Source organism: Heptranchias perlo, chromosome 11 (genome assembly GCF_035084215.1).
Source record: "Heptranchias perlo isolate sHepPer1 chromosome 11, sHepPer1.hap1, whole genome shotgun sequence".
NCBI classification, from domain to species: Eukaryota; Metazoa; Chordata; class Chondrichthyes; order Hexanchiformes; family Hexanchidae; genus Heptranchias; species Heptranchias perlo.
The window spans coordinates 8,120,130-8,144,725 of NC_090335.1; the positions used below are offsets into that span (position 1 = coordinate 8,120,130).

General features: G+C 45.3%; 1 protein-coding gene and 1 non-coding gene across 2 annotated transcripts in view; one reads left to right on the top strand and one right to left on the bottom strand.

The window, feature by feature from the left end:
- Positions 1–24,596, top strand: part of LOC137327534 (acyl-coenzyme A thioesterase 9, mitochondrial-like) — a 36,541-nt gene that overhangs the window by 887 nt on the left and 11,058 nt on the right. The window contains exons 2-5 of the mRNA XM_067993435.1: positions 3,345–3,390; positions 6,917–7,087; positions 9,157–9,194; positions 11,576–11,661. Coding sequence (XP_067849536.1) covers positions 3,345–3,390; positions 6,917–7,087; positions 9,157–9,194; positions 11,576–11,661 — 341 coding nt within the window. The remainder of the gene's footprint in view (positions 1–3,344; positions 3,391–6,916; positions 7,088–9,156; positions 9,195–11,575; positions 11,662–24,596) is intronic.
- trnar-ccu (transfer RNA arginine (anticodon CCU)) lies at positions 1,864–1,936 on the bottom strand. The gene has a single exon. It is a non-coding gene; the product is annotated as a tRNA-Arg (tRNA).

Below are 24,596 nucleotides of genomic sequence, written 5' to 3' on the forward strand. Positions count from 1 at the left end.
TGAGTATTGCTGAGTGTGAATTGATCTGATTGAAGTTGTGTTGAGTATTGGTGAGTGTGAATTGATCTGATTGAAGTTGTGTTGTGTATTGGTGAGTGTGAATTGATCTATAAGGAGTTAATGTTGTGTGTATCTGTAACCGAAGAACGATATCTTGTTATCTAGTACAGGACATCAATTTTTAAAATTTTTATATAATCATCTTGGTTGTACTGGAATGTATTAGCTGTTAGCAAACAGACAGCATCCCTTTAATCTTGTGATTGGCTGTGGTCAGAAAAAAAGCGACTGAGAAAAGAAAAAATTTACCCTTTGGATCTCGTATCTCCATGAGAAGAATTGGGAAATGTCGTGTCGTTGGACTATCCAAGAGTTAATAAATCTTTGACATCGCTTAAATAAATGTTAAATGGTTTAACAACAATTGGAATTTAATCTGCAAAGATTGTGGATAAAAAGGCCAAGCACAAGTATTCCTTTTAAAAAAAAACGGACATGATTGAACTGAAATGCTATCCCCCGACACAAAAGGTTTTTTAAAATTTACGTGAAAGCTACCTTGACATTCGCTGACGTACGTTGTGTGAGTCTGATGATATCTGGCTCCAGTGTTTTGTTTCTGCTAAAAAGTTAAGCCCTTTCAAGGACATCAACATCTGCTTATAATTCACCAAGCAACAATCTTTGCATTTATTTAAAATAATTGACAAAATTTAATTGGATATTTCCCCACGGTGACAGAATGGAATCATGAAATCATGAATCAACAAATTTAACCCCTGGACTCTCAAGAAAAGTCAAAACGGATTTTCTGTGTTTCTTTTTAAACAGCGGATATGGTCTTTGGGACGGCATGAGTGTTGATGCAGGATTACCAAGAGAAGTTCTTTGACATAACAGTAGTTTCACAAATTTACGGAACAACCTTTGCTGGAAAAGTGTTGGTGCAGGAAGTGATCCTGTGGTGTTAAGAATTTAAGATCTTATCCACAATCATCAGCAGATATCAAATCTCACAGCATGGTGATGTTTTGGACTAAGGCTTATGACTTGGATTTTGAAAATTCAGAATTACATAGAGAAGGAAAAACAATCATCAGCCTTGATCAAATATCTTCTATACTTAACGAAGAATATACCAAGTTGCTTTTCCTCTTTTGAAAATGTTTTGATTTGTTTTGCTTTAACCCATTTATTTTCTGAGACAGAGTGCGTATAGGGTGGGGGGTGGGGTGAGGGGGAGGGGGCTGGGGGAAATATATCCAAAAATAATTACAAACACTTCTGTCTCTACTGTAAAATCACAAAGTCTGGACATAATTGGTATCTGAAAATCGAATTGATAAGATAAATTGATAGGTGTTGTGGACTCGAGAAGGTAAAATTTACCTGTAGTTTAAGGGGATAATCAAATTCTATTTTAAAATAAAAGGAGTCCAGTCTAAATGGTTCCTGTCCAATGCTGTGAATCGAGGAAGAAAGTATTTTGGGGGGAAATAAAATTGTACGTTGACAAGTCCTGTCAGTCCAACAATAATGTGTCTGGATTTGGGATAATTCTGAAATGATGGAATGGGCTCAGGCACAATGTAGTGGATCGTTGGGTAAAAGGAAGACATGTGTTAAAGGGACATGATTTGCCTGGAAAGTGGAGGTGACATTGTTCCCTGAGTATTGGGATGGCACACAGCTTGGTAGAAGCATCACATTGGTTTGTGCCACTGGAAAGCAAGTGATGGAGTGAGAAGGGTGCTGAACAAGAACTGCTTGGATTGCTTGATAAGTTAAAAGGAAAGCTACCTGACTGTCATGGAATGCTGACGGAAGATGCTTTGGCGTTTGTTTCACAGCCAAACGTGACCTCACCCCAGATGGGACTTAAACCCACAATCACTGGTTTAGGAGACCAGTACCTTATCCATTAGGCCACTGGGGCTGTATATGATAGCAGCTTGGTGCTTGAAACATGCCCCTTTGTCTCTATCTCGTCACTGCCAAATTTGATGCCTTTTTTTGGGCCATCCCTTTCTTTTCAGTTTGTATCAGTTCCAAAGATCCCAATAATGACGTGACAGGATCTGACTTGCTTTTGTGCTTCAGCAATTGGTACAGTTGAGTGCTGGGCAAAATGTTGATTTTATGTGAAAAGCAAGTGGCTTTGTAGATGTTTCCTTGCTTGCCCTGGTGTAAGTTTCAATAATTTGCAAGACATCACTCCAGAATGAAGTTATTTGAGCAATGAGGCCAAAGAGCTGGTTTTCACAGAATGAAGTTTATTTAAAACCAAACTCACCCCAGATGGGACTCGAACCCACAATCCCTGATTCTGGAAGCCAGTGCCTTATCCATTAGGCCACTAGAGCCACATAAGTGTACATGAAGCCTTGATGCACTTGGTCAGTGCTCTACATTCTCACTCACCCCTCTCTGTTTTCTCCCCTTTTCAGAGATTAGATTCCTGAATGCAAGGGAGAGGGCGAAGACAGGAGGGGGGGCCACAACATCAGGTCGTCCTCACGGATGCGGAGCAGGAGGATCTTGAACTGAGCCGCACCCTCGAGTGCCTGTCCGTTGGGGACGCCGAGACTGCCACCCGACAAACGTCTGGTGACAGAACTTTAACATTCAGCACTCACAATAGCAAATGATGTTAACATGCCTCGCCATCTTCAGCACCTCAATATCTGTCATCATGGTTAATATTGCCTTCTGTTCTCTTACAGGGCCTTCAGCGACCGCTGTGATGGTGGAGGGCACTTCTGCTCCAACAGGGAGTGTTTCCCACAGCACAGGAAACATGCTGAGGATCCTTCAAAATTGCACCCCTGCCAAAATCTCCACTCAATGAGGTCTTTCAAGTACTTCAAGTATCTAAACAACAATGTAAAGTAGCATCCCGCTGGCATTAATTGCCAGTGGGAGTCCCGCATGCGGGAGCTGCGCGCACCCGAACACGTCACTGGGGAACCCGGAAGTCAGCGGGTTGGAGCCGGGCTCCGAACCCACTCCGGGATTCCGCCATTTTAGGAGCCCCAGCCCCCAACGCACCCGCTCGGCCATCTGAAAATCGGCCCCATTAACTCTGTTTCTTTCTCCACAGATGCTGCCTGACCGGCTTAGTGTTTCCAGCATTTTCTGTTTCTAGTTCAGATTTCAAACATCTGCAGTATTTTGCTTTTGTTTTCTAAAATAAAATATCATTTTAGTTTCAAGATTTTACTTTTTGTGTCTGTTTTGGCAGTTATCAGTTCAGCAGAAGCAAAATGTATTTGAAGGAAAATACTTTTTCAAGATAAAAGTTTAAATCTGATTTGACGTTAATTAAGACCCTCTTTTTTGTTCAGTACGGCTGGAACTGCAGAATATCGTTGGTGCGTCTAAAAACTGGAGGTATGGTGATACAAGGTTCAACTATTTAACAAATGCGCAATGTAATTTTAAGAGTATGTTGTAATAATGGAAATATAAGAATATGATGTACATTTTTCTCTTGTAGCCTTTGGGTATTGAGTAATCTTTTGCTAACTGTCGGGGTGGGGAGATAGTAAGCAAGGTGCCTCAAGGTTCAGTGATGGGACTACGGCTGTTCCTAATTTGAATAAATTGCCTTGATTCAGAACCGTATTTCAAGTGGTAAAATTTGCAGATGATAAACTAGGAGGGGCAGCGTGATCAGAGGAGGGAGTTGAGAAATTACCCAGTGAGTTGGACGGATTATATATGTGGTAGAAGAATAACTGACACAATGTAATGCTGACAAGTGCAAAGTAACGCACGTAGGAAGTAAAAATAGGCAACACTTACTGCACGAATGGTGTTGAAATAGCTGAACCTGAAACTGAAAGAAACTAGGGAGTCTTGACACTAAACCTGTCCAACCGATGCACAGCAGCAATCAACAAAACCAACAGAATGTTGAGCTACATAGTTAAATGGAGGAAGTGGAGATCTGGTCAGACCTGGCCTCCAATAATATTTCTAGTTCTGGTCACTGCAACACAAGTGAGTCATTGACACACGGAGGCAGGTGCAGAGAAGAGGCACGAGGCTGTTCCAGTGTTGAAGGCCTGAGTTATGATAAAAGACTGGAGAGACGGAGGCTGGGGGGGCGGTTCACTTTGACTAGTTCATGCTCTCCTCTGTTCTTTTGCCCTCGCTCACCTCTCTCTTCTTTTCATTGTTGGGAAGCTGGTCAGGGCTGTAGGCAGGTTTCTAGTTGCAGGTGGGGACGGGATCTGTCCAGGTCACAGGCCGGGATGGTGGGTAAGAGGTCCGTAGGACAGCAAAGGAAAGCAATGCAACTCGGGCTGTGCCCCTATCCCCTTGCCTGATATCTGCTTCAGGAGCCCAACACTCCATCTCCTCTCCATCCAGCTTGCTCCTTCTGCCTTTTGCTCCTTGTCTCTATCTCCCTCTCACCTACCATCCCATCCACCCTGCTTCCTCCCTCCTCCTTTGCCTTCCTTATCCCTTCCCATTTGCACCATCCCTCCAGGCCTATATCCTCCCCTCCCTATCATCTCTCTTTCCCATTAACTCAATCTCTAGCCCTCCCTCCCTCACTTCCATCACCCTTCCTCCCCCACAACCACCAACCCCCCCCCCCCCCACCAGGGTAAGAGCAGTTGTACCCGGTGAAAGGCTCAATGGAATGTGGGGAAGAGGGGATTTGATCGCTGTGGGTTCAGAGGGGAGACATTCTCCTATTCCTTTCCCCACTATTGCTCCATAGGAAGATAGGAACAGGAGTAGACCGTTTAGCCCCTCGAGCCTGTTCTGCCATTCAATGAGATCATGGCCGATCTGTGACCTAACTCCATATACCCGCCTTAGCCCCTTATCCCTTAATACCTTGGGTTAACAAAAATCTATCAATCTCAGATTTAAAATTAACAATTGAGCTAGCATCGACTGCCGTTTGCGGAAGAGAGTTCCAAACTTCTACCACCCTTTGTGTGTCGAAGTGTTTCTTAACTTCACTCCTGCAAGTCCTGGCTCTAATTTCTAGACTGTGTACCCTAGTCCTAGACTCCCCAATCAGCAGAAATAGTTTCCCTCTATCTACCCTATCAGTTCCCCTTAATATCTTGAAAACTTTGATTAAATCAACACTTAATCTTCTAAATTCCAGGGAATACAACCCTAGTTTGTGTAATCTCTCCTTGTAATTTAACCTTTGGAGTCCAGGTATCATTCTAGTAAACCTACGCTGCACTCCCTCCAAGGCCAATATATCCCTCCTAAGGTGCGGTGCCCAGAACTGAACACAGTATTCCAGGTGTGGTCTAACCAGGGCTTTGTACAGCTGCAGCATAACTTCTACCCCCTTGTATTCTAGTCGTCTAGATAGAAAGGCCAGCATTCCATTAGCCTTTTTGATTATTTTCTGTACCTGCCCATGACATTTTAATGATCTATGTTCATGGACCCCTAAGTCTCTTTGGACCTCCACTGTTTTGAGCTTTTCACCATTTAGAAAGTACTCTGATCTATCCTTTTTTGGTCCAAAGAGGATGACCTCGCACTTGCCTACATTGACATCCATTTGCCACAGTTGTGCCCATTCACTTAATCTATTAATATCTCTCTGTAATTTTGCACTTCCACCTACACTGCTTACAATGCTGCCTATCTTTGTGTCATCAGCAAACTTGGATATGTGGCTCTCTATCCCGACATCTGAGTCGTTAATAAATACAGTGAATAGTTGAGGCCCCAACACAGATCCCTGTGGGACACCACTAGTTACATCCTGCCTATTTGAGTACCTGCTCATTGGGGGTGATTTTAAACCCCAAGAACGGGTGGGTTGGGGGCGGGTGGGAGTTGAAAATAGTTGTTTTTTTGGGTCACAACTGCAAAATCTTTGGACTTTGTATTCCCAGTGGGAAGCCGATACTTTTACGCACCAATGTTAAACCCAGAAGTGAAGCCAGGTTGCGGTTGAGACCCAAAAAACAATTATTTTCAACTCCCACCCACCCCTAACCCACCTGTTCTTGGAGTTTAAAATCACCCCCGTTATCCTTACTCTCTGTCTCCTGTCGCTCAGCCAATTTCCTAACCAGGTCAATAATTTGCCCTCAATTCCATGAGCTTCAACTTCAGCTAACAGTCTCTTATGTGGGACTTTATCAAATGCCTTCTGGAAGTCCATATAAACAACATCCATTGACATTCCCCTGTCCACTACTTCAGTCACCTCTTCAAAAAATTCAATCAGGTTCGTCAAGTATGACCTATCCTTTATAAATCCAAGCTGGCTGTCTCTGATCAGCTGAAAATTTTCAAGGATAGTCACTCTATCCTTAATAATAGACTCTAGTAATTTCCCAACAACAGATGTTAGGCTAACTGGTCTATAATTCTCTGGTTTCCTTCCCTCACCTTTCTTAAATAGTGGAGTGACATGTGCAATTTTCCAATCTAAAGGAACGGTTCCTGAATCAAGAGAACATTGAAGGATTATAGTTAGGGCTTCTGCAATGTTCTCAACTACTTCCTTTAAAACCCTGGGATGGAAACCATCTGGTCCTGGGGATTTGTCACTCTTTAGTGCCATTATTTTCTTCGTTACTGTTAATTAGTTTACGTTAATTATGGTGAGTCCCCATCCCTGATTCGAAATTAGTTTCCTTGGGGTGTCCGGCATGCTGTCCTCTTCCTCTACTGTAAATACTGATGCAAAGTAATTATTTAACATCTGCCATTTCCTTATTTTCATTTACAATATCACCATTGTCAGTTTTTAAAGGTGCCCTGCACTGCCCTCGCTGTCATCCCTTACCCTGCCCTCCCTTTCTTTTTAAAACCTTTCTCTTGTCTCCTGCACCCTTACCTCGATGTCTTTCCATCCAGCTTTCACTGGATATTCTGCATTGGTTGCAGTTCTAGTTTTATCTTAACTCTTTTCCAGTGAACATCTCCAATCTGTAAAGGAAAGAACTTCATTAAGTTCTCAACTGGTCAGTCGCCAGGAAGACTTGCCATGTCGACGAATGAAGGACAGTTATCTGGAGGCTTATCTACCATTGGGAAGCCAGCCTGCCCTAAGAGAAAAGTACGTGAATGTACATGAGCATATAGAGTCATAGAGAGTTATACAGCACGGATAGAGGCCCTTCGGCCCATCGTGTCCGCGCCGGCCATCAAGCCCAGTCTAATCTAATCCCATATTCCAGCATTTGGTCCGTAGCCTTGTATGCTATGGCATTTCAAGTGCTCATCCAAATGCTTCTTGAATGTTGTGAGGGTTCCTGCCTCCACAACCCTCTCAGGCAGTGAGTTCCAGACTCCAACCACCCTCTGGGTGAAAAAGTTCTTTCTCAAATCCCCTCTAAACCTCCCGCCTTTTACCTTGAATCTATGCCCCCTTGTTATAGAACCCTCAACGAAGGGAAAAAGCTCCTTAGTATCCATCCTATCTATGCCCCTCATAATTTTGTACACCTCAATCATGTCCCCCCTCAGCCTCCTCTGCTCCAAGGAAAACAAACCCAATCTTCCCAGTCTCTCTTCATAGCTGAAGCGCTCCAGCCCTGGTAACATCCTGGTGAATCTCCTCTGCACCCTCTCCAAAGCGATCACATCCTTCCTGTAGTGTGGCGACCAGAACTGCACACAGTACTCCAGCTGTGGCCTAACCAGTGTTTTATACAGCTCCATCATAACCTCCTTGCTCTTATATTCTATGCCTCGGCTAATAAAGGCAAGTATCCCATATGCCTTCTTTACCACCTTATCTACCTGTTCCGCCGCCTTCAGGGATCTGTGAACTTGCACACCAAGATCCCTCTGACCCTCTGTCTTGCCTAGGGTCCTCCCATTCATTGTGTAGTCCCTTGCCTTGTTAGACCCTCCAAAGTGCATCACCTCGCACTTTTCCGGGTTAAATTCCATTTGCCACTGTTCCGCCCATCTGACCAACCCATCTATATCGTCCTGCAGACTGAGGCTATCCTCCTCGCTATTTACCACCCTACCAATTTTTGTATCATCAGCGAACTTACTGATCATACCTTTTACATTCATATCCAAGTCATTAATGTAGACCACAAACAGCAAGGGCCCCAGCACAGATCCCTGTGGTACCCCACTGGCCACAGGCTTCCAGTCACAAAAACAACCTTCGACCATCACCCTCTGCCTTCTGCCACTAAGCCAGTTTTGTATCCAAAGTGCCAAGGCACCCTGGATTCCATGGGCTCGTACCTTCTTGACCAGTCTCCTGTGGGGGACTTTATCGAAGGCCTTACTGAAATCCATGTATACCACATCCACTGCGTTACCCTCATCCACACGCCTAGTCACCCCCTCAAAAAATTCAATCAAATTAGTCAGACATGATCTTCCCTTGACAAAGCCATGTTGACTATCCCTGATTAATCCTTGCTTCTCCAAGTGGAGACTAATTTTGTCCTTCAGAATTTTTTCCAATAATTTTCCTACCACTGATGTTAGGCTCACTGACCTGTAGTTCCCCGGTTTTTCCCTACTCCCCTTCTTGAATAATGGTACTACATTAGCGGTTCTCCAGTCCTCTGGCACATCCCCTGTGGCCAGAGAGGTTCTGAATATATGTGTTAGAGCCCCCGCAATCTCCTCCTTTGCCTCACACAGTAGCCTGGGATACATTTCGTCCGGGCCTGGGGATTTATCCATTTTTAGGCCTGCTAAAACCGCCAATACCTCCTCCCGCTCGATGTTAATATGTTCGAGTATATCACAGTCCCCCAGTCGTATTTCTATGTCTACATCGTCCTTCTCCATAGTGAAAACAGATGCAAAAAATTCATTTAGAACCCCTCCTACATCTTCCGGCTCCACACACAGATTGCCATTTTTGTCCCTAATGGGCCCTATTTTTTCCCTAGTTATCCTCTTACCCTTAATATACTTATAAAACATCTTAGGATTTTCCTTTATTTTGCTCGCCAGAGTTTTTTCATGGCCCCTCCTTGATCTCCTAATTTCCTTTTTAAGTATCCCCCTGCACTTTTTGTACTCCTCTAGGGCTTCCTCCGTCCTTAGCCTTTTGTACAGCAGCTGATCAATTATGATTTATAGTTTCAATTACCTTTTAACTGTGGCATCAAACGTTCTCAAATTACATATGATATTTTTATATTGAGTCTTGGTGTATTCTTCCTTACACAGATTTGGCAGGATCCTTGAAGACCTCGACTCATTTGGAGGTAAAACTCTGGTAGACGACAGTTTAAAAAGCTACTGGAATTTTTTTGGCTTAAGCAAGAGGCACACCAAGAACAGCAGATAGTGTGAAATGTCTGAAAGGGTAGTAAATGGTAAAGATAATACAAGAGTCGAGGGTACATGGCATCCTCTACTGCATCTTCAGATCCTAAATCACAATGATCAGCTTGTTATCCTGCTCCGTGTTGGTAATTTTTTTAAATCAACAAACTTGGAAATATACTGAACACTACACGGGAGATGTGTGTAGAGCAGTACTGGGGGATGTTGATTCTGAATGCAGCAATGTCACAGTTCTATCTGGTCAGTGTGGAATCTATGAGAGGCCAAAGCCCAGGTTGCATTGAGTAGATGATGAGGCAAATCAGGAAATAGCAATTCGGTGACAACAAAGTTTGGGATTTTCAAATAAAAGGTGTCGCTATGGGAACCTGTATGGATCCTAGCTATGCCTGCCTTTTTGTGGGATACATGGAACATTCTCTGTTCCAGTCCTACTCAGGTCCCCATCCTCACCTCTTTTGCTGGTTCATTGATGAGTGTATTGGTGCCGTTTCCTGCTCTCGCCCCAATCTGAAAAATTTAATCAACAATTTCCACCCTTCCCTCCCCTTCATGTGGTCCATCTCCGACTCTTCCCTTCCCTTCCTCAACTTCTCTATCTCCGTTTCTGGGGATAGGCTGTCAACCAATATCTATTATAAGCTCACCGACTCCCACCGCTACTTTGACTACACTTCCTCCCACCCAGCTTCCTGTAAGGACTCTATTCCCTTCTCCCAGTTTCTCCATCGCATCTGTTCTGAAGATGCCACCTTCCACACCAGTGCTCCCTTTTTCCTCAACCAAGGATTTCCCTCCATTGTAGTTGACAGGGCCCTTGACCGTGTCTGCCTCACTTCCCGCACTTCTGCCCTCACCCCTTCCCCTCCCTCTGAGAACAACGACAGGGTCCCCCTTGTTCTCACCTTCCACCCCAGCAGCCTTCACATTCAACAGATCATCCTCTGCCATATCTGCCATCTCCAGCGCAATGCCACCACCAAACACATCTTCCCCTCCCCTTTCAGCATTCCGAAGGGACTGTTCCCTCTGCGACACCCTCAATCAAGTTCATCAGGCATGACCTACTCTTTACAAATTTATGCTGGTTCTCTCTGATCAGCTGAAAATGTTCCTACTCTATCCTTAATTATAGACTCTAGTAATTTCCCGACAACAGATTTTAGGTTAAGTGGTCTACAATTCCCTGGTTTCCCTCTCTCACCTTTCTTAAATAGCGGAGTGACATGCAATTTTCCAATCTAAAGGAACGGTGAAACAGCGATTTACTTGTACGACTTTCAATTTAGTATACAGTATTCGCTGCTCACGGTGCAGTCTCCTCTACATTGAGGAGACCAAAAGCAGATTGGGTGATCGGTTTGCTGAACACCTTCGCTCAGTCCTCAAGCGTGACCCTGACCTCCCGGCCACTTGCCATTTTAATTCTCCGTCCCACTCCCACTCTGATCTCTCTGTTCTCGGCCTCCTACACTGTTCCAGTGAAGATTAACAGAAGCTCAAGGAACAGCACCTCATCTTTCGATTAGGCACTTCACAACCTTCTGGACTCAATATTGATTTCAATAACTTATTTACAGCTCCTCTGGACCCATCTTTTGTTTCTTTACTTGTCCCATTACCACCCTCCTTGCCTTGCACCATCATCCCTTTTGTCATTTAATCACTCCTGCCCTCCACCCTATCAGAGACTTACCCTTTTGTTCTTCCCCCCCCCCCCACTTTTCCTGGCTCTGAACTTGCTTAAAAACTGTTAAATCTTCCAGTTCTGACGAAAGGTCAACGACCTGTTCTTTCTCCACAGATGCTGCCTGACTTGCTGCGTATTTCCAGCATTTTCTGTTTTTATTGCAGAGATGTTTTAGACACATGCTGTACCCTGTATACTAGTTAACCCATGGTGCTTTATGCTCATGTCAAGTTATCCTAACAGTCATTTTTCCAATATTATCCCTAAAACCTACAGTCAGCCGAGATTAGGTGCTCAAGTCCTGGCGTGGATTTGAACTTTGGACCTTCGGACTGGGGCAAGAGTGCTACCATCAGAGCCGAGGCTGACACCAGTTCTAGGATAAATTCTGTAGCAATTTCTTTGTTGGCTTTTAGATTTGAATGGGATATTCCAAAGATAAGCATCCATTAGTTTTGGCCACCATTTGTGTGCTGAGTTTAGAGTGGCTGGAAGTGTAGCAGAGTGATGTGGAGATGGGTAATTGAAAGAAGAGAGAACTAGAAAAAAATATCATCTTTAGTTGCTCCTCTTCATAAACTAACTGCTAACTAATATTTTTTAGGACAGTAAGCTTCCACAGTCGGATCTTACCAAAGAATTCAGTGTGGATGGCAGATACAACTCTTAAAAGTCTGGAGATATGTCATCCAGAGGTAGGTGACATCTGTAAGCATTCAATGCAACCATTTAAAGCATAATAAAACTCATTTCTTGTTATAACATCTGTTAAATCTGCTCAACGAACTACAGCTATCCTGAGTATTGCTACAGGTCCATTCTATTCACCTACTTCCATTTGCTTCTTACTCTTGGGATGTTTATCTACATTAAAGGTACTATATAAATGAAAGTGTTGCTGAACTAGTCATAATAGAGGAATAAGTGACTTTGATAATGACTAAAACTGCCAGCTGGAGCTTCTCTTTGGATGTGATTATCTTTGGCCTGATACAGTTAGATATCTAAGTCTAAATAGAAAATCATTCTCAGTCTTTAGCTATTGAGCCATTTCTAAGTAGTATGGAGTGGAAGAGGCCGAGTCTGAGCCCCCTCCCCCTCCACCACCCCACCCCTTAGACTGGGTTTGGGATTTCAGGAACTGGAATCTCCCCACAGAGGGTGAGGAAAGTTGGATGAGGTATTTCCATCTTCCTACATTTGTTTGTCCCCCAGTGAGGTGCCAAAAGTGGAGCACGGTTATTGTCCGCCATCTGTAAAAAGAGGAGAATGCATGTGTGATGTTCCAGTTGCTGATATGGAGAGCAAGGGCTCTGTTACAATCTCCGAGAACTCGACTTTTTTACTAGATGTTGGGCGATGAAGAACCACTCCAGGTGATGGGGGAAGCATGGTGTGTTATGGGAGTTGCAGGAGAAGCTGAATCAGACAGAATATGATGACACCCCTCATTATGCAGAGTGATTAATGCCCAGAATGATCTTCCAGGAGGTTTCGCTGTTTATTAAAAAAAACATTTTCACACTTTTCCTCACATTCTGTTAGGGAATTGGTGTTCTTACTTATAAGTTTATAAGTTACTCCTCCAAATAATTGGGTTCAAAAACATTTATTGTTGATGTTTACAGAATTTAAACCTAGTGAAAACTACTATTTGACATTAATTACCCATACACTTAACAGCACACTTTTGGCGATACATTGCGAGTTTACCGGAGAATTCACCCACACTGCAGTTCCGAGCTCTCTGTGGTTGGGTGGTCAGATCTTAATCGAATTCTGAAGTATCTATTCTAATCAGACACCTTTTAAACCTTAGAAATTATGTAGAATTGCGTAGAATTTACAGCACAGAAACAGGCCATTCGGCCCAACAGGACCATGCCAGTGTCTCCACATGAGCCTTCTCCCACCCTACTTCATCTAGCCCTATCAGCATATCCTTCTATTCCTTTCTCCTTCATGTGTTCATCTAGCTTCCCCTTAAATGAATCTTTGCTATTAGCCTCAACCATTCCTTGTGGTAGTGAGTTCCACATTCTAACCACTCTCTGGGTAAAGAGAGGGATTTAATGGTGACTATCTTTTGTTTATGGCCCCTAGTTCTGGTCTCCCCCACAAGTGGAAACATCTTCTCTCTGTCTACCCTATCAAGCCCTTCCATAATCTTAGAGACCTCTATCAGGTCACCCCTCAGTCTTCTCTTTTCTCGGGAAAAAAGCCCCAGCCTGTTCAATCTTTCCTGTTAGGTATGAACTCTCAGTTCTGGTATCATCAAAATATTTTTTGCACCTTCTCCAGTGCCTCTATATCCTTTTTATAATATGGAGACCAGAACTGTTTACAGTACTCCAAGTGCAGTCTAATCAAGATTCTATACAAATTTAACATAACTTCTCTGCTTTTCAATTCTATCCCTCTAGAAATGCACCAGTGCTAGATTTGCTTTCTTTGTGGCCTTATTAACCTGCATCGCTACTTTTAGTGATTTGTGTATCTGTACCCCCAGATCCCTCTGCTCCTCTACCCCATTTAGACCCTTATTATCTTACCTTTCTTTCACTTGCTATGTGAGAATCTGCCTGTTTCCACATTACCTCATCCAATTAGCTGCCACAACTCCAGTTTTAACAGAAATCACTCCCCATACTTTAATCACGGCTTCTCCTTGTCTGAGCTGTCACTCAAATCATTCAACTGGAGACAGTTACAGAGGCCCAAAACTTTCCTTCTCACTTGACCACATTCCTTCTCAATGTTCGCAGAGGAGTTGACCATCCGAGCGACAGCTTCTCGAATGGCCAGCACCGTTAGACTGTCAATTATCTCACGGCTGCAAGACCTATGGAGGTTGATGCAGCACTCCAACAAAGAAAGCCTATCCTTGCCTCTGCTGAACTCTCACCAGCTACATGTCCCCTCTGTCTTTGCTTTTCATTTCACTGGATATGAAACTGAAACTAACATTTCCAGCCTTCTAACAGAAACTTAATTAACAGGCAAAAAACTAAAAGTTAAGATGAAGAATTAACCCTTTCCGTACAATTCCTTTCCCTCTCCCTGTTTTTCACTTTTTTTATTCGTTCATGGGAGGTGGGCATCGCTGGCAAGGCCAGCATTTATTGCCTATCCCTAATTGCCCTTGAGAAGGTGACGGTGAGCCGCCTTCTTGAACCGCTGCAGTCCGTGTGGTGAAGGTTCTCCCACAGTGCTGTTAGGAAGGGAGTTCCAGGATTTTGACCCAGCGACGATGAAGGAACGGCGATATATTTCCAAGTTATTTATTCCTCTTCTCCTGAAAGCAGTGACTCATACTAGGTAAAGTTCAATGGGTGATGGCAACCCTCCAATATTTCACCCAGGTAACCGTATTCTTCATGTATGTTCATGGGCAGTGAGCATGAGGGCCATCACAGTTCAACCCAACCGTTAGCAGGAGTCCAGAAATGTACACCTCCCAACAGGGTTTTCTGATCAGCATTAAGAACCCAAGCTGATGCTCCTTTTCCCTGTCAGCATTATTCCAAATGCTCTGTGACTCAGTGCCAATCATAGAATCATAGAAAATTTACGGCACAGAAGGAGGCCATTCAGCCCATCGTGTCCGCGCCAGCCGAGAATGAGCCACCCAGCCTAATCCCACTTTCCAGCACTTGGTCCGTAGCCCTGTAGGTTACAGCACTTCAGGTGCACATCCAGGTCTTTTTTAATGAGTTGAGGGTTTCTGCCTCTACCACCCTCTCAGGCAGTGAGTTCCAGACCCCTACAATCCTCTGGGTGAAAAGATTTTTCCTCAGCTCCCCTCTAATCCTTCTACCAATCACTTTAAATCTATGCCCCCTGGTTATTGACCTCTCCACTAAGGGAAATAGGTCCTTCCTATCCACTCTATCTAGGCCCCTCATAATTTTATACACCTCAATCAACCCCTCAGCCTCCTCTATTCCAAAGAGAACAACCCCAGCCTATCCAATCTTTCCTCATAGCTAAAATTCTCCAGTCCTGGCAACATCCTCGTAAATCTCCTCTGTACCCTCTCTAGTGCAATTATATCCTTCCTGCAATGTGGTGACCAGAACTGTGCGCAGTACTCAAGCTGTGGCATAACCTTCCTGCTCTTATATTCTATGCCTCGGCTAATAAAGGAAAGTATTCCATATGCATTCTTAACCACCTTATCTACGTGTCCTGCTACCTTCAGGGATCTGTTTGCATGCACTCCAAGGTCCCTCTACACCTCTCAGTATCCTCCCATTTATTGCGTATTCCCTTGCCTTGTTTGCCCTCATCAAATGCATTACCTCACACTTCTCCAGACTGAATTCCATTTGCCACTTTTCTGCCCATCTGACCAGTCCATTGATATCTTCCTGTAGTCTACAGCTTTCCTCCTCACTATCAACCACACGGCCAATTTTTGTATCATCTGCGAACTTCTTAATCATGCCCCCTACGTTTAAGTCCAACAATGTGGTGTATGTACAAGTTGAGCAATCGGTGGGGGAAACTCAACTCATTTTCGTTTTTGTAGTAATCAAAGGCTTACATTCTTCTGCATTGCTCAGCCTGAGTCACTGTACATATCATCCTGTCTCCAGTACTGTGCAGTTTTATTTTTGTAAAATGCTTTGTTCTATGTTGAAGTTTTTATCTTTGGGCCATGCTCTCACTGATCCTATTTTGTTGATTAAGTCACTACCTTTCTACCAGGCATATTTTTCAGTATACAGACCCTGTCTCCTCTTCAACCTCAACAAAGGAACTTATATAAGACACTTATATAAGACACTTAAATCCGGAGGGATTATTCTTTAGGACAGGATAGCTTTGCTCCATCCCCCAGTAGTAGTTGTTCCTATGAAAACAGTTTCACTGTTCCTGATCGTGTTGGACGGGGCTGGTTCTGTATGTCATGGGTCAAGAATGTTTGTACGTTTCTCACACCGACTCCGCCATTCACTCATTGACTTCTTAAAGACCAATACAACAATTCTCAAACACAACTGTGATACAACATCTTCCTCCTCTTCTGCTTGTTCTTTTTAATTTTTTTCTTTTGTTTCCTTTCTGTCTCTCTTTTTCTCTCTCTCTTAATCCACCCTTTCTTTCCCTCTTTATTTCTCTTTCTGTATCTAATTTGACTCTAATTCACCCTATTTCCTTCTCCATCGTTTGCTCTGTTTCTTTCTCTGTCCTTTTCTTTCATTGGTTAAGGAGAGGCCACTGGGCACGATGTTCAGGAGGTCCCAGATGTGACATTAACATCATTGCTCCATTATCAATTAGTGCCGCTCACCGTGAGATCACCATTTCAGCAATTCCTGGCCCATGGACTCTGAGAGTAGAAGCCAAAACATCACAATAGCCAGTATATTTTTATTAACAGGTGATCAGCGTCTCCACTTCAGCGGCACATCTTATTTAAAACAAGGGAAAAGAGAGAAAAGTGACACCATCTTTCTCGCCATGCATTACCTCCCTTATCTTGCTTTTTCCAATACTGATTAGTGTATGGCACGAGGAGTAATCCTGAAATTATATCCTGCTGTTCGATCAATCTACTAATTGCTGAAACTCACTTTGCAGGACCTCGATTCTATTCATTCCTATGCCTTATGTTCCAACATAAGCTACAATTTCCCTTCCTTCTCCACTCCACTATATCACTTACCCTGGCACTTGGGAGGCAAAGAAACCATTCAGGGCTTTTGGATGTGGTTGGAAAGGTGCCTGTCTATTCCTCTGATTATGGAAACCCCTATTACTACTACATTTTTGCAGTTCACCTCCCCCATCCGTTGGCAAACACTTGCCCCATAGTGTGCTGTGGTTTGCCTTCTGGTGCCCTCCTTTGAGTTATGATTGTCACAGGTCTTCAGTGCTAACTACCTGTTGTCAGTTCAGCACTCTCAGCCGATCACTGCACTGCCGCCTACCTCCTCATCCTACCCCAATGGATAATCACCCTCTTCCCTTCCTCACTAGCTTGCTCTGCCAGAATGTGCATTCCAGAAACCCTTCAGCTTCTTGTATGTGATGGAGTGTTGCCAGCTGCTGATGAAACTCACAAACCTTGAGGAGCACAAGCAGTTAGAGATACTTCCTGCACATAGTGGTCACCCTGGGCATAGGAAGCATACAGGACCTCCCATGTCATTAGGGAGCCATACATCACAGGCTTCAGCTGTCCAATCTTATTAAACTATTTTGCTTTGAAGATTTGTAGTATCAAGCAGAGCAACTTAGTGACTTAATCTGTTACAGATTTCATGGATTTCATGGATTATCATAAATAATAATATTCCCTAGATATTCTCCTGGGTTTGGTGTCACTGGTCATTCCTGTACATCCCCAACAATCCCGCCCAGTATCTAGTTAAACGATAGTATAATACAGACCCTTGTTAATGGACTGTGATCGTGTGTGTACCTCCATGCACACACTCCTGTCTTCACAGAAGGCAAACTGAAAAGTACTTTAGTGAGATGAGGCACCACTGTGAACCATGTAAAATAAGCCAGTGAATGAACTGAACTCAGGTTTCCAGTGAAATGCACATATTTCCTACTGCTCCTCCCACCCTAAAAATTAAAAGATACAGAACTTTGCCAATATTCAGGCAGCACTCATGTTCAAGCCAGCTGTCCCTACATTGACTGGTTTGACCGGGGGCATGTCAAGTCAGGGAATGTTGAACGAGGAGCAGAGGGAATCAGATTGGGTAATCCATCTAGGATTGACTAACTCAGATGCTCAAAAGAGCTTTGCACATATGTCTGATGGCAGCAGAGGTTTACCATCTGCAGGGACCACGGAATTGGATAGAAATTACAACAAGGAAACAGGCCGTTCTGCCCAACCAGTCCATGTTGTTTATCTTCCACGAAAACAGTAGTCCTTGCCCCATGTGCCTGCCCCTTTCTTCAACCACCTACCTAACGTATTCTTAAATAAGAAAGGAAAGAAAGAACTTGCACTTATATAGTGCCTTTCACATGCTCAGGACGTCCCAAAGTGCTTTACATCCAACAAAGTACTTTTTGAGTGTAGTCACTGTTGTAATGTAGGAAACGTGGCAGCCAATTTGAACACAAGGTCTCACAAATAGCAGTGAGATAAATGACCAAATAATCTGTTTTTAGTGGTGTTGGATGAGGGATAAATATTGTCCAGGACACTGGGAGAACACCCCAGCTCATCGAAATAGTGCCATGGGATCTTTTGCATCCACCTGAGAGGGCAGACGGGACCTCGGCTTAACATCTCATCCAAAAGATGTTGCCTCCGACAGTGTTGCACTCCCTCGGTAAGGACTAGACTCTTCAGTACAATTCCTCAGTCCATGCCTTGCTTTTCTTAGTTCCTCGATGGATTTTGCTTTGGTGGATTGGTGCCGAAATTAAAGTCGGGGGCAGGGAGACCCCGAGGGTCACCTGCCGGGGGGGCTGGGAGACCCCGGGGGTCACCGGCCGGGGGGTCTGGGAGACCCCGGGGGGTCACCGGCCGGGGGGGCTGGGAGACCCCGGGGGGTCACCGGCCGGGGGGGCTGGGAGACCCCGGGGGGTCACCGGCCGGGGGGGCTGGGAGACCCCGGGGGGTCACCGGCCGGGGGGGCTGGGAGACCCCGGGGGGTCACCGGCCGGGGGGGCTGGGAGACTCCAGGAGCTGATGTAAACACAGCTTAACAGGTGCACCTTTGGGGTTGATCTTACCACCACTCTCTACCAAGGTTGAACTCATTTTCAGACCTGGGAGTTGAAAGCTGCTTTGATGCAGTGGTTTGAGGTGAACTGGCACTGCTAGGAGTTTAGTTTGGATATCCTGGAGTGAACATTTGCATTAAACCCTTTAACTGAGTCCGGAATAGCTTCACGTCATGTAGAAAAGTTGTGGGTCAGTGTCAGGTAATGGAGGCAGGTGTCTAGTGCAAGGACGAGCCCTTGGCAAGCTGCAGTGATTTCAGGCCAGGTACTGAATCAGCTAGTGGGCTGTGTTGATTACTGAGTACTGATTGGTTACCAAATGCCGAGTAAACTGAGCTAATATAATACAAGTAAACAGTTCACAAGCTCTGATTGAATTTATCCCCCTAAAACTCAAGTCACATCAAACACAATAAGAAAGGCTAACAGGTACTCAGTAACTGAAAACAACACCATTAAGAGGTGGAGACAGTCGTTCAGCAGAGAATTGATGTCCTGCCTCACCATATGTGTCGAGTAGAAATTCCTTAAAGGAATCTTATTCCTAGTGCTTTGTCACGTGGTGGTCGTTCCCTGATTTTATGTGAAAGTTGAACTTTGTCCCAAGAACATAAAAGTCATGGTGTAGTAAACCATTGCTCAACAAAGCTCTCCCTCTTGTACCATAACTCTTCCATTATAGCTTCCAGTCTGATTTTGAATGCTCGAATGTTTTTGCCTCTACTGCCCCCTCTGGGAAATTGTTCAGATTTTTATCGCACTTTTAGTAAAGAAATCCTTCCTAATATTTGTTTCAAAATTTAAATTTATGTTTTGCTTATTGGCTTTATTTGATGTAATATTCTCATTTACCCAAGTTGTACCTCTTAATATTTTGTATATCTCGGCAAGGAATCCCCCTGAACCTCCTCCTTTATTTTATTCGTTCATGGGATGTGGGCATCCCTGGCGAGGCCAGCATTTATTGCCCATCCCTAATTGCCCTTGAGAAGGTGGTGGTGAGCCGCCTTCTTGAACCGCTGCAGTCCGTGTGGTGACGGTTCTCCCACAGTGCTGTTAGGAAGGGAGTTCCAGGATTTTGACCCAGCGACGATGAAGGAACGGCAATATAGTTCCAAGTCAGGATGTTGTGTGACTTGGAGGGGAACGTGCAGGTGGTGGTGTTCCCATGTGCCTGCTGCTCTTGTCCTTCTAGGTGGTAGAGGTCATGGGTTTGGGAGGTGCTGTTGAAGAAGCCTTGGCGAGTTGCTGCAGTGCATCCTGTGGATGGTACACACTGCAGCCACGGTGCACCGATAATGGAGGGAGTGAATGTTTAGGATGGTGGATGGGGTGCCAATCAAGCAGGCTGCTTTGTCCTGGATGGTGTCGAGCTTCTTGAGTGTTGTTGGAGCTGCACTCATCCAGGCAAGTGGAGAGTATTCCATCACACTCCTGACTTGTGCCTTGTAGATGGTGGAAAGGCTTTGGGGACTCAGGAGGTGAGTCACTTGCCACAGAATACCCAGCCTCTGACCTGCTCTTGTAGCCACATTATTTATGTGGCTGGTCCAGTTAAGTTTCTGGCCAATGGTGACCCCCAGGATGTTGATGGTGGGGGATTTGGCGATGGTAATGCCGTTGAATGTCAAGGGGAGGTGATTAGACTCTCTCTTGTTGGAGATGGTCATTGCCTGGCACTTGTCTGGCGCGAATATTACTTGCCACTTATCAGCCCAAGCCTGGATGCTGTCCAGGTCTTGCTGCATGTGGGAACAGACTGCTTCATTATCTGAGGGGGTGCGAATGGAACTGAACACTGTGCAATCATCAGCGAACATCCCCATTTCTGACCTTATGATGGAGGGAAGGTCATTGATGAAGCAGCTGAAGATGGTTGGGCCTCGGACACTGCCCTGAGGAACTCCTGCAGCAATGGCCTAGGGCTGAGATGTTTGGCCTCCAACAACCATTACCATCTTCCTTTGTGCTCGGTATGATTCCAACCACTGGAGAGTTTTCCCCCTGATTCCATTGACTTCAATTTTACTAGGGCTCCTTGGTGCCACACTCGGTCAAATGCTGCCTTGTTGTCAAGGGCAGTCACTCTCACCTCACCTCTGGAATTCAGCTCCTTTGTCCATGTTTGGACCAAGGCTGTAATGAGGTCTGGAGCCGAGTGGTCCTGGCAGAACCCAAACTGAGCATCGGTGAGCAGGTTATTGGTGAGTAAGTGCCGCTTGATAGCACTGTCGACGACTCCTTCCATCACTTTGCTGATGATTGAGAGTAGATTGATGGGGCGGTAATTGACCGGATTGGATTTGTCCTGCTTTTTGTGGACAGGACATACCTGGGCAATTTTCCACATTGTCGGGGAGATGCCAGTGTTGTAGCTGTATTGGAACAGTTTGGCTAGAGGCGCGGCTAGTTCTGGAGCACAAGTCTTCAGCACTACAGCCGGGATGTTGTCGGGGCCCATAGCCTTTGCTTATCCAGTGCACTCAGCCATTTCTTGCAATCACGTGGAGTGAATCGAATTGGCTGAAGACTGGCTGCTGTGATGGTGGGGATATCGGGAGGAGGCCGAGATGGATCATCCACTCAGCACTTCTGGCTGAAGATGGTTACAAAATGCTTCAGCCTTGTCTTTTGCACTCACGTGCTGGACTCCGCCATCATTGAGGATGGGGATGTTTACAGAGCCTCCTCCTCCTGTTAGTTGGTTAATTGTCCACCACCATTCACGACTGGATGTGGCAGGACTGCAGAGCTTAGCCGTTTAGCGTGCTGAGTTGTAGCTTCACCAGGTTGGCACCTCCTTTTTAGGTATGCCTGGTGCTGCTCCTGGCATGCTCTTCCACACTCCTCATTGAACCAGGTGTTGATCCCCTGGCTTGTTGGTAATGGTAGAGTGAGGAATATGCCGGGCCATGAGGTTACAGATTGTGCTGGAATACAATTCTGCTGCTGCTGATGGCCCACAGCACCTCATGGATGCCCAGTTTTGAGCTGCTAGATCTGTTCTGAATCTATCCCATTTAGCACGGTGGTCGTGCCACACAACACGTTGGGTGGTGTCCTCAGTGCGAAGATGGGACTTGGTCTCCACAAGGACTGTGTGGTGGTCACTCCTTCCCATACTGTCATGGACAGGTGCATCTGCGACAGGTAGATTGGTGAGGATGAGGACAAGTCGGTTTTATCCCTCGTGTTGTTTCGCTCACCACCTGCCGCAGGCCCAGTCTGGCAGCTATGTCCTTCAGGTGCTACCTGAGCCACTCTTGGTGCCTCCTGTGATGTCACTCTGTCGTTGCCCTCCGTGCTGTCGTGCAGGTTCCTGTGGCGCAGCACTGTGTTGTGGAGCTCCACGTGACGGAGGTGGACGGCGTGCCTGGCGAGGCTGGTGATGTTGCTCGTCCTCGGATGAAGTGATGAATGCAGCCATGGCGCCCGCACCCCCCCCCCAATCCTGACGGTGTGAATTTGATGGGGTTCGCAAAGTCGGTAAATGTGTTTGCACAGCATGGGTATAAATTAAGAATTTTGAGTGGAAAGACAAAGGTGTTGCAGCCAAAACTTTGTCTGAAGTGACAGAGTGCCCTGCTGCAATAAATGAGGGTTTCCCCCCACCTGTCAAATAATCCTTTGCATCTCCCACTGGCTGTTGGCTGAAACATGACTGCTCCAACAGGGAGTGTTTCCCACAGCACAGGAAACACGCTGAGGATCCTTTAAAATTGCACCCCTGCCAAAATCTCCATTCAATGAGGTCTCTCAAGTACCTCAACTATCTCCCTAACTATAATGTGGAGATGCCGGTGATGGACTGGGGTGGACAAATGTAAGGAATCTTACAACACCAGGTTATAGTCCAACAGTTTTATTTGAAAATCACAAGCTTTCGGAGATTATCTCCTTCATCAAGTGAGTGAGTGAATGAGAGGTTCTCAAATCGCATATCTTATATTAGGCTGGGACACCATCACACCAATCAAAAGTGTCGTTGGTGTTCAGACAGGTTAGCCACGGAAAACAGTAGGTCCCAGTATTCTGAATACACAATGGGTCAAATTACATAGACAGAGAGAGAAAGAGACCCGAAAGGCAGAGAGAGAGAGAGAGAGAATGTCCAGTTGTATTAAAGACAGATAACTTTTTTTTCCTGCTGTTGGGGTTACGTGTAGCGTGACATGAACCCAAGATCCCGGTTGAGGCCGTCCTCATGGGTGCGGAACTTGGCTATCAATTTCTGCTCGACGATTTTGCATTGTCGTGTGTCTCGAAGGCCGCCTTGGAGAATGCTTACCCGAAGATCGGTGGCTGAATGTCCTTGACTGCTAAAGTGTTCCCCGACTGGGAGGGAACCCTCCTGTCTGGTGATTGTTGCGCGGTGTCCATTCATCCGTTGTCGCAGTGTCTGCATGGTCTCGCCAATGTACCATGCTCTGGGGCATCCTTTCCTGCAACGTATGAGGGAGACAACATTGGCCGAGTCACAGGAGTATGAACCATGTACCTGGTGGGTGGTGTCCTCTCGTGTGATGGTGGTATCTGTGTCGATGATCTGGCATGTCTTGCAGAGGTTGCCGTGGCAGGGTTGTGTGGTGTCGTGGACGCTGTTCTCCAGCCTGGTGTTGTAAGATTCCTTACATTTGCCTAACGATAAAGCAGCATCCCGCTGGCTTTAATTACCGGTGGGAGTCCCGCATTCGGGAGGTGCACACCCACCTGAAGATGTCACTGGGGAACTCGGAAGTCAACGGGTTGGAGCCGGGCTCCGAACCTGCTCCGGGATTCTGCCATTTTGCGAACCCCCCCGCTCCCCCAACAAACCCACTCTACTATCCGAAAATTGACCCCCTTGTCTCTGTCAGCTGCATGTTCTCTCTCACTCCCCCTGGTGTGCTATTTAAATGGCACGTCTTCAGTCCACTCTGGGCACTTGCATTTGATTTCTAATTGGAGACAGCTCAGGGAGAGAAGATTTAAAATCGGCAGTGGGAATTGGGACTGAAGTCATGGCGGAGAGTTACCATCTAAATATCACCGCACTTGAAGATTGAAGCACCTCCAAGAAATGGGTGATAGGAGTGCACTGGAAAGGAGCTGGTGTCGAGTTTACCATCTTTGGCTAAGTTACTCTGCCAGGATGGAAATCCATTCGACCATAAGACCATAAGAGATAGGAGCAGGAGTAGGCCATTCGGCCCCTCGAGCCCTGCTCCGCCATTCAATGAGATCATGGCTGATCTGATTTTTACGTCAACTCCATTTTCCCGCCTTTTCCCCATATCCTTTGACTCCCTTGCTGATCAAAAATGTGTCTAACTCAGCCTTGAATGTATTCAATGACTCAGCCTCCACAGCTTTTTGGGGTAAAGAATTCCAAAGATTCACGACCCTTCACATATCCAGCCAGGATATGTATATAACACAGCCACAGCCAGTAAACCCCCAAACGGTGACCTCTTTATCATCTTACGCACAGGTATAGATAAACAATGACCCTTTCCTGCTTGTAATTAAAATTCACACCTCATATTTCCCCTCCAATTCTTTGGAAGGCTGTTAATGACAGTGGGGAAAGGCTTTCTGTCTGTGCTGTCTATAAAGTACAGGTTTATGCTTTTGTTACACACAGTGTGCTCTTTCCCCAATATTAGCAATCCTTGCCAGCATCAGCATCAAACACTGTGTTAAACTGTCCTGATATATTTGGAGAGATCTCAAACCTTGTGTGATGTTTTTGTTTAGGATTCTGAAAAGGATTGAAGGGAAACTTGTCATCCCTCTAGTTAGTCTTGAGTCAAGAAAGCTTTGTAAGTAGGAGAGGTGCTAAAATAACAGCCCCAAGCAGGGACATAGAGGCAGAAAAGGCAGGAGTTCACCATTCAACATCCAAGCAGCTCACCACAGATAGGAAACAGTGTAAGTGTTGAACCAT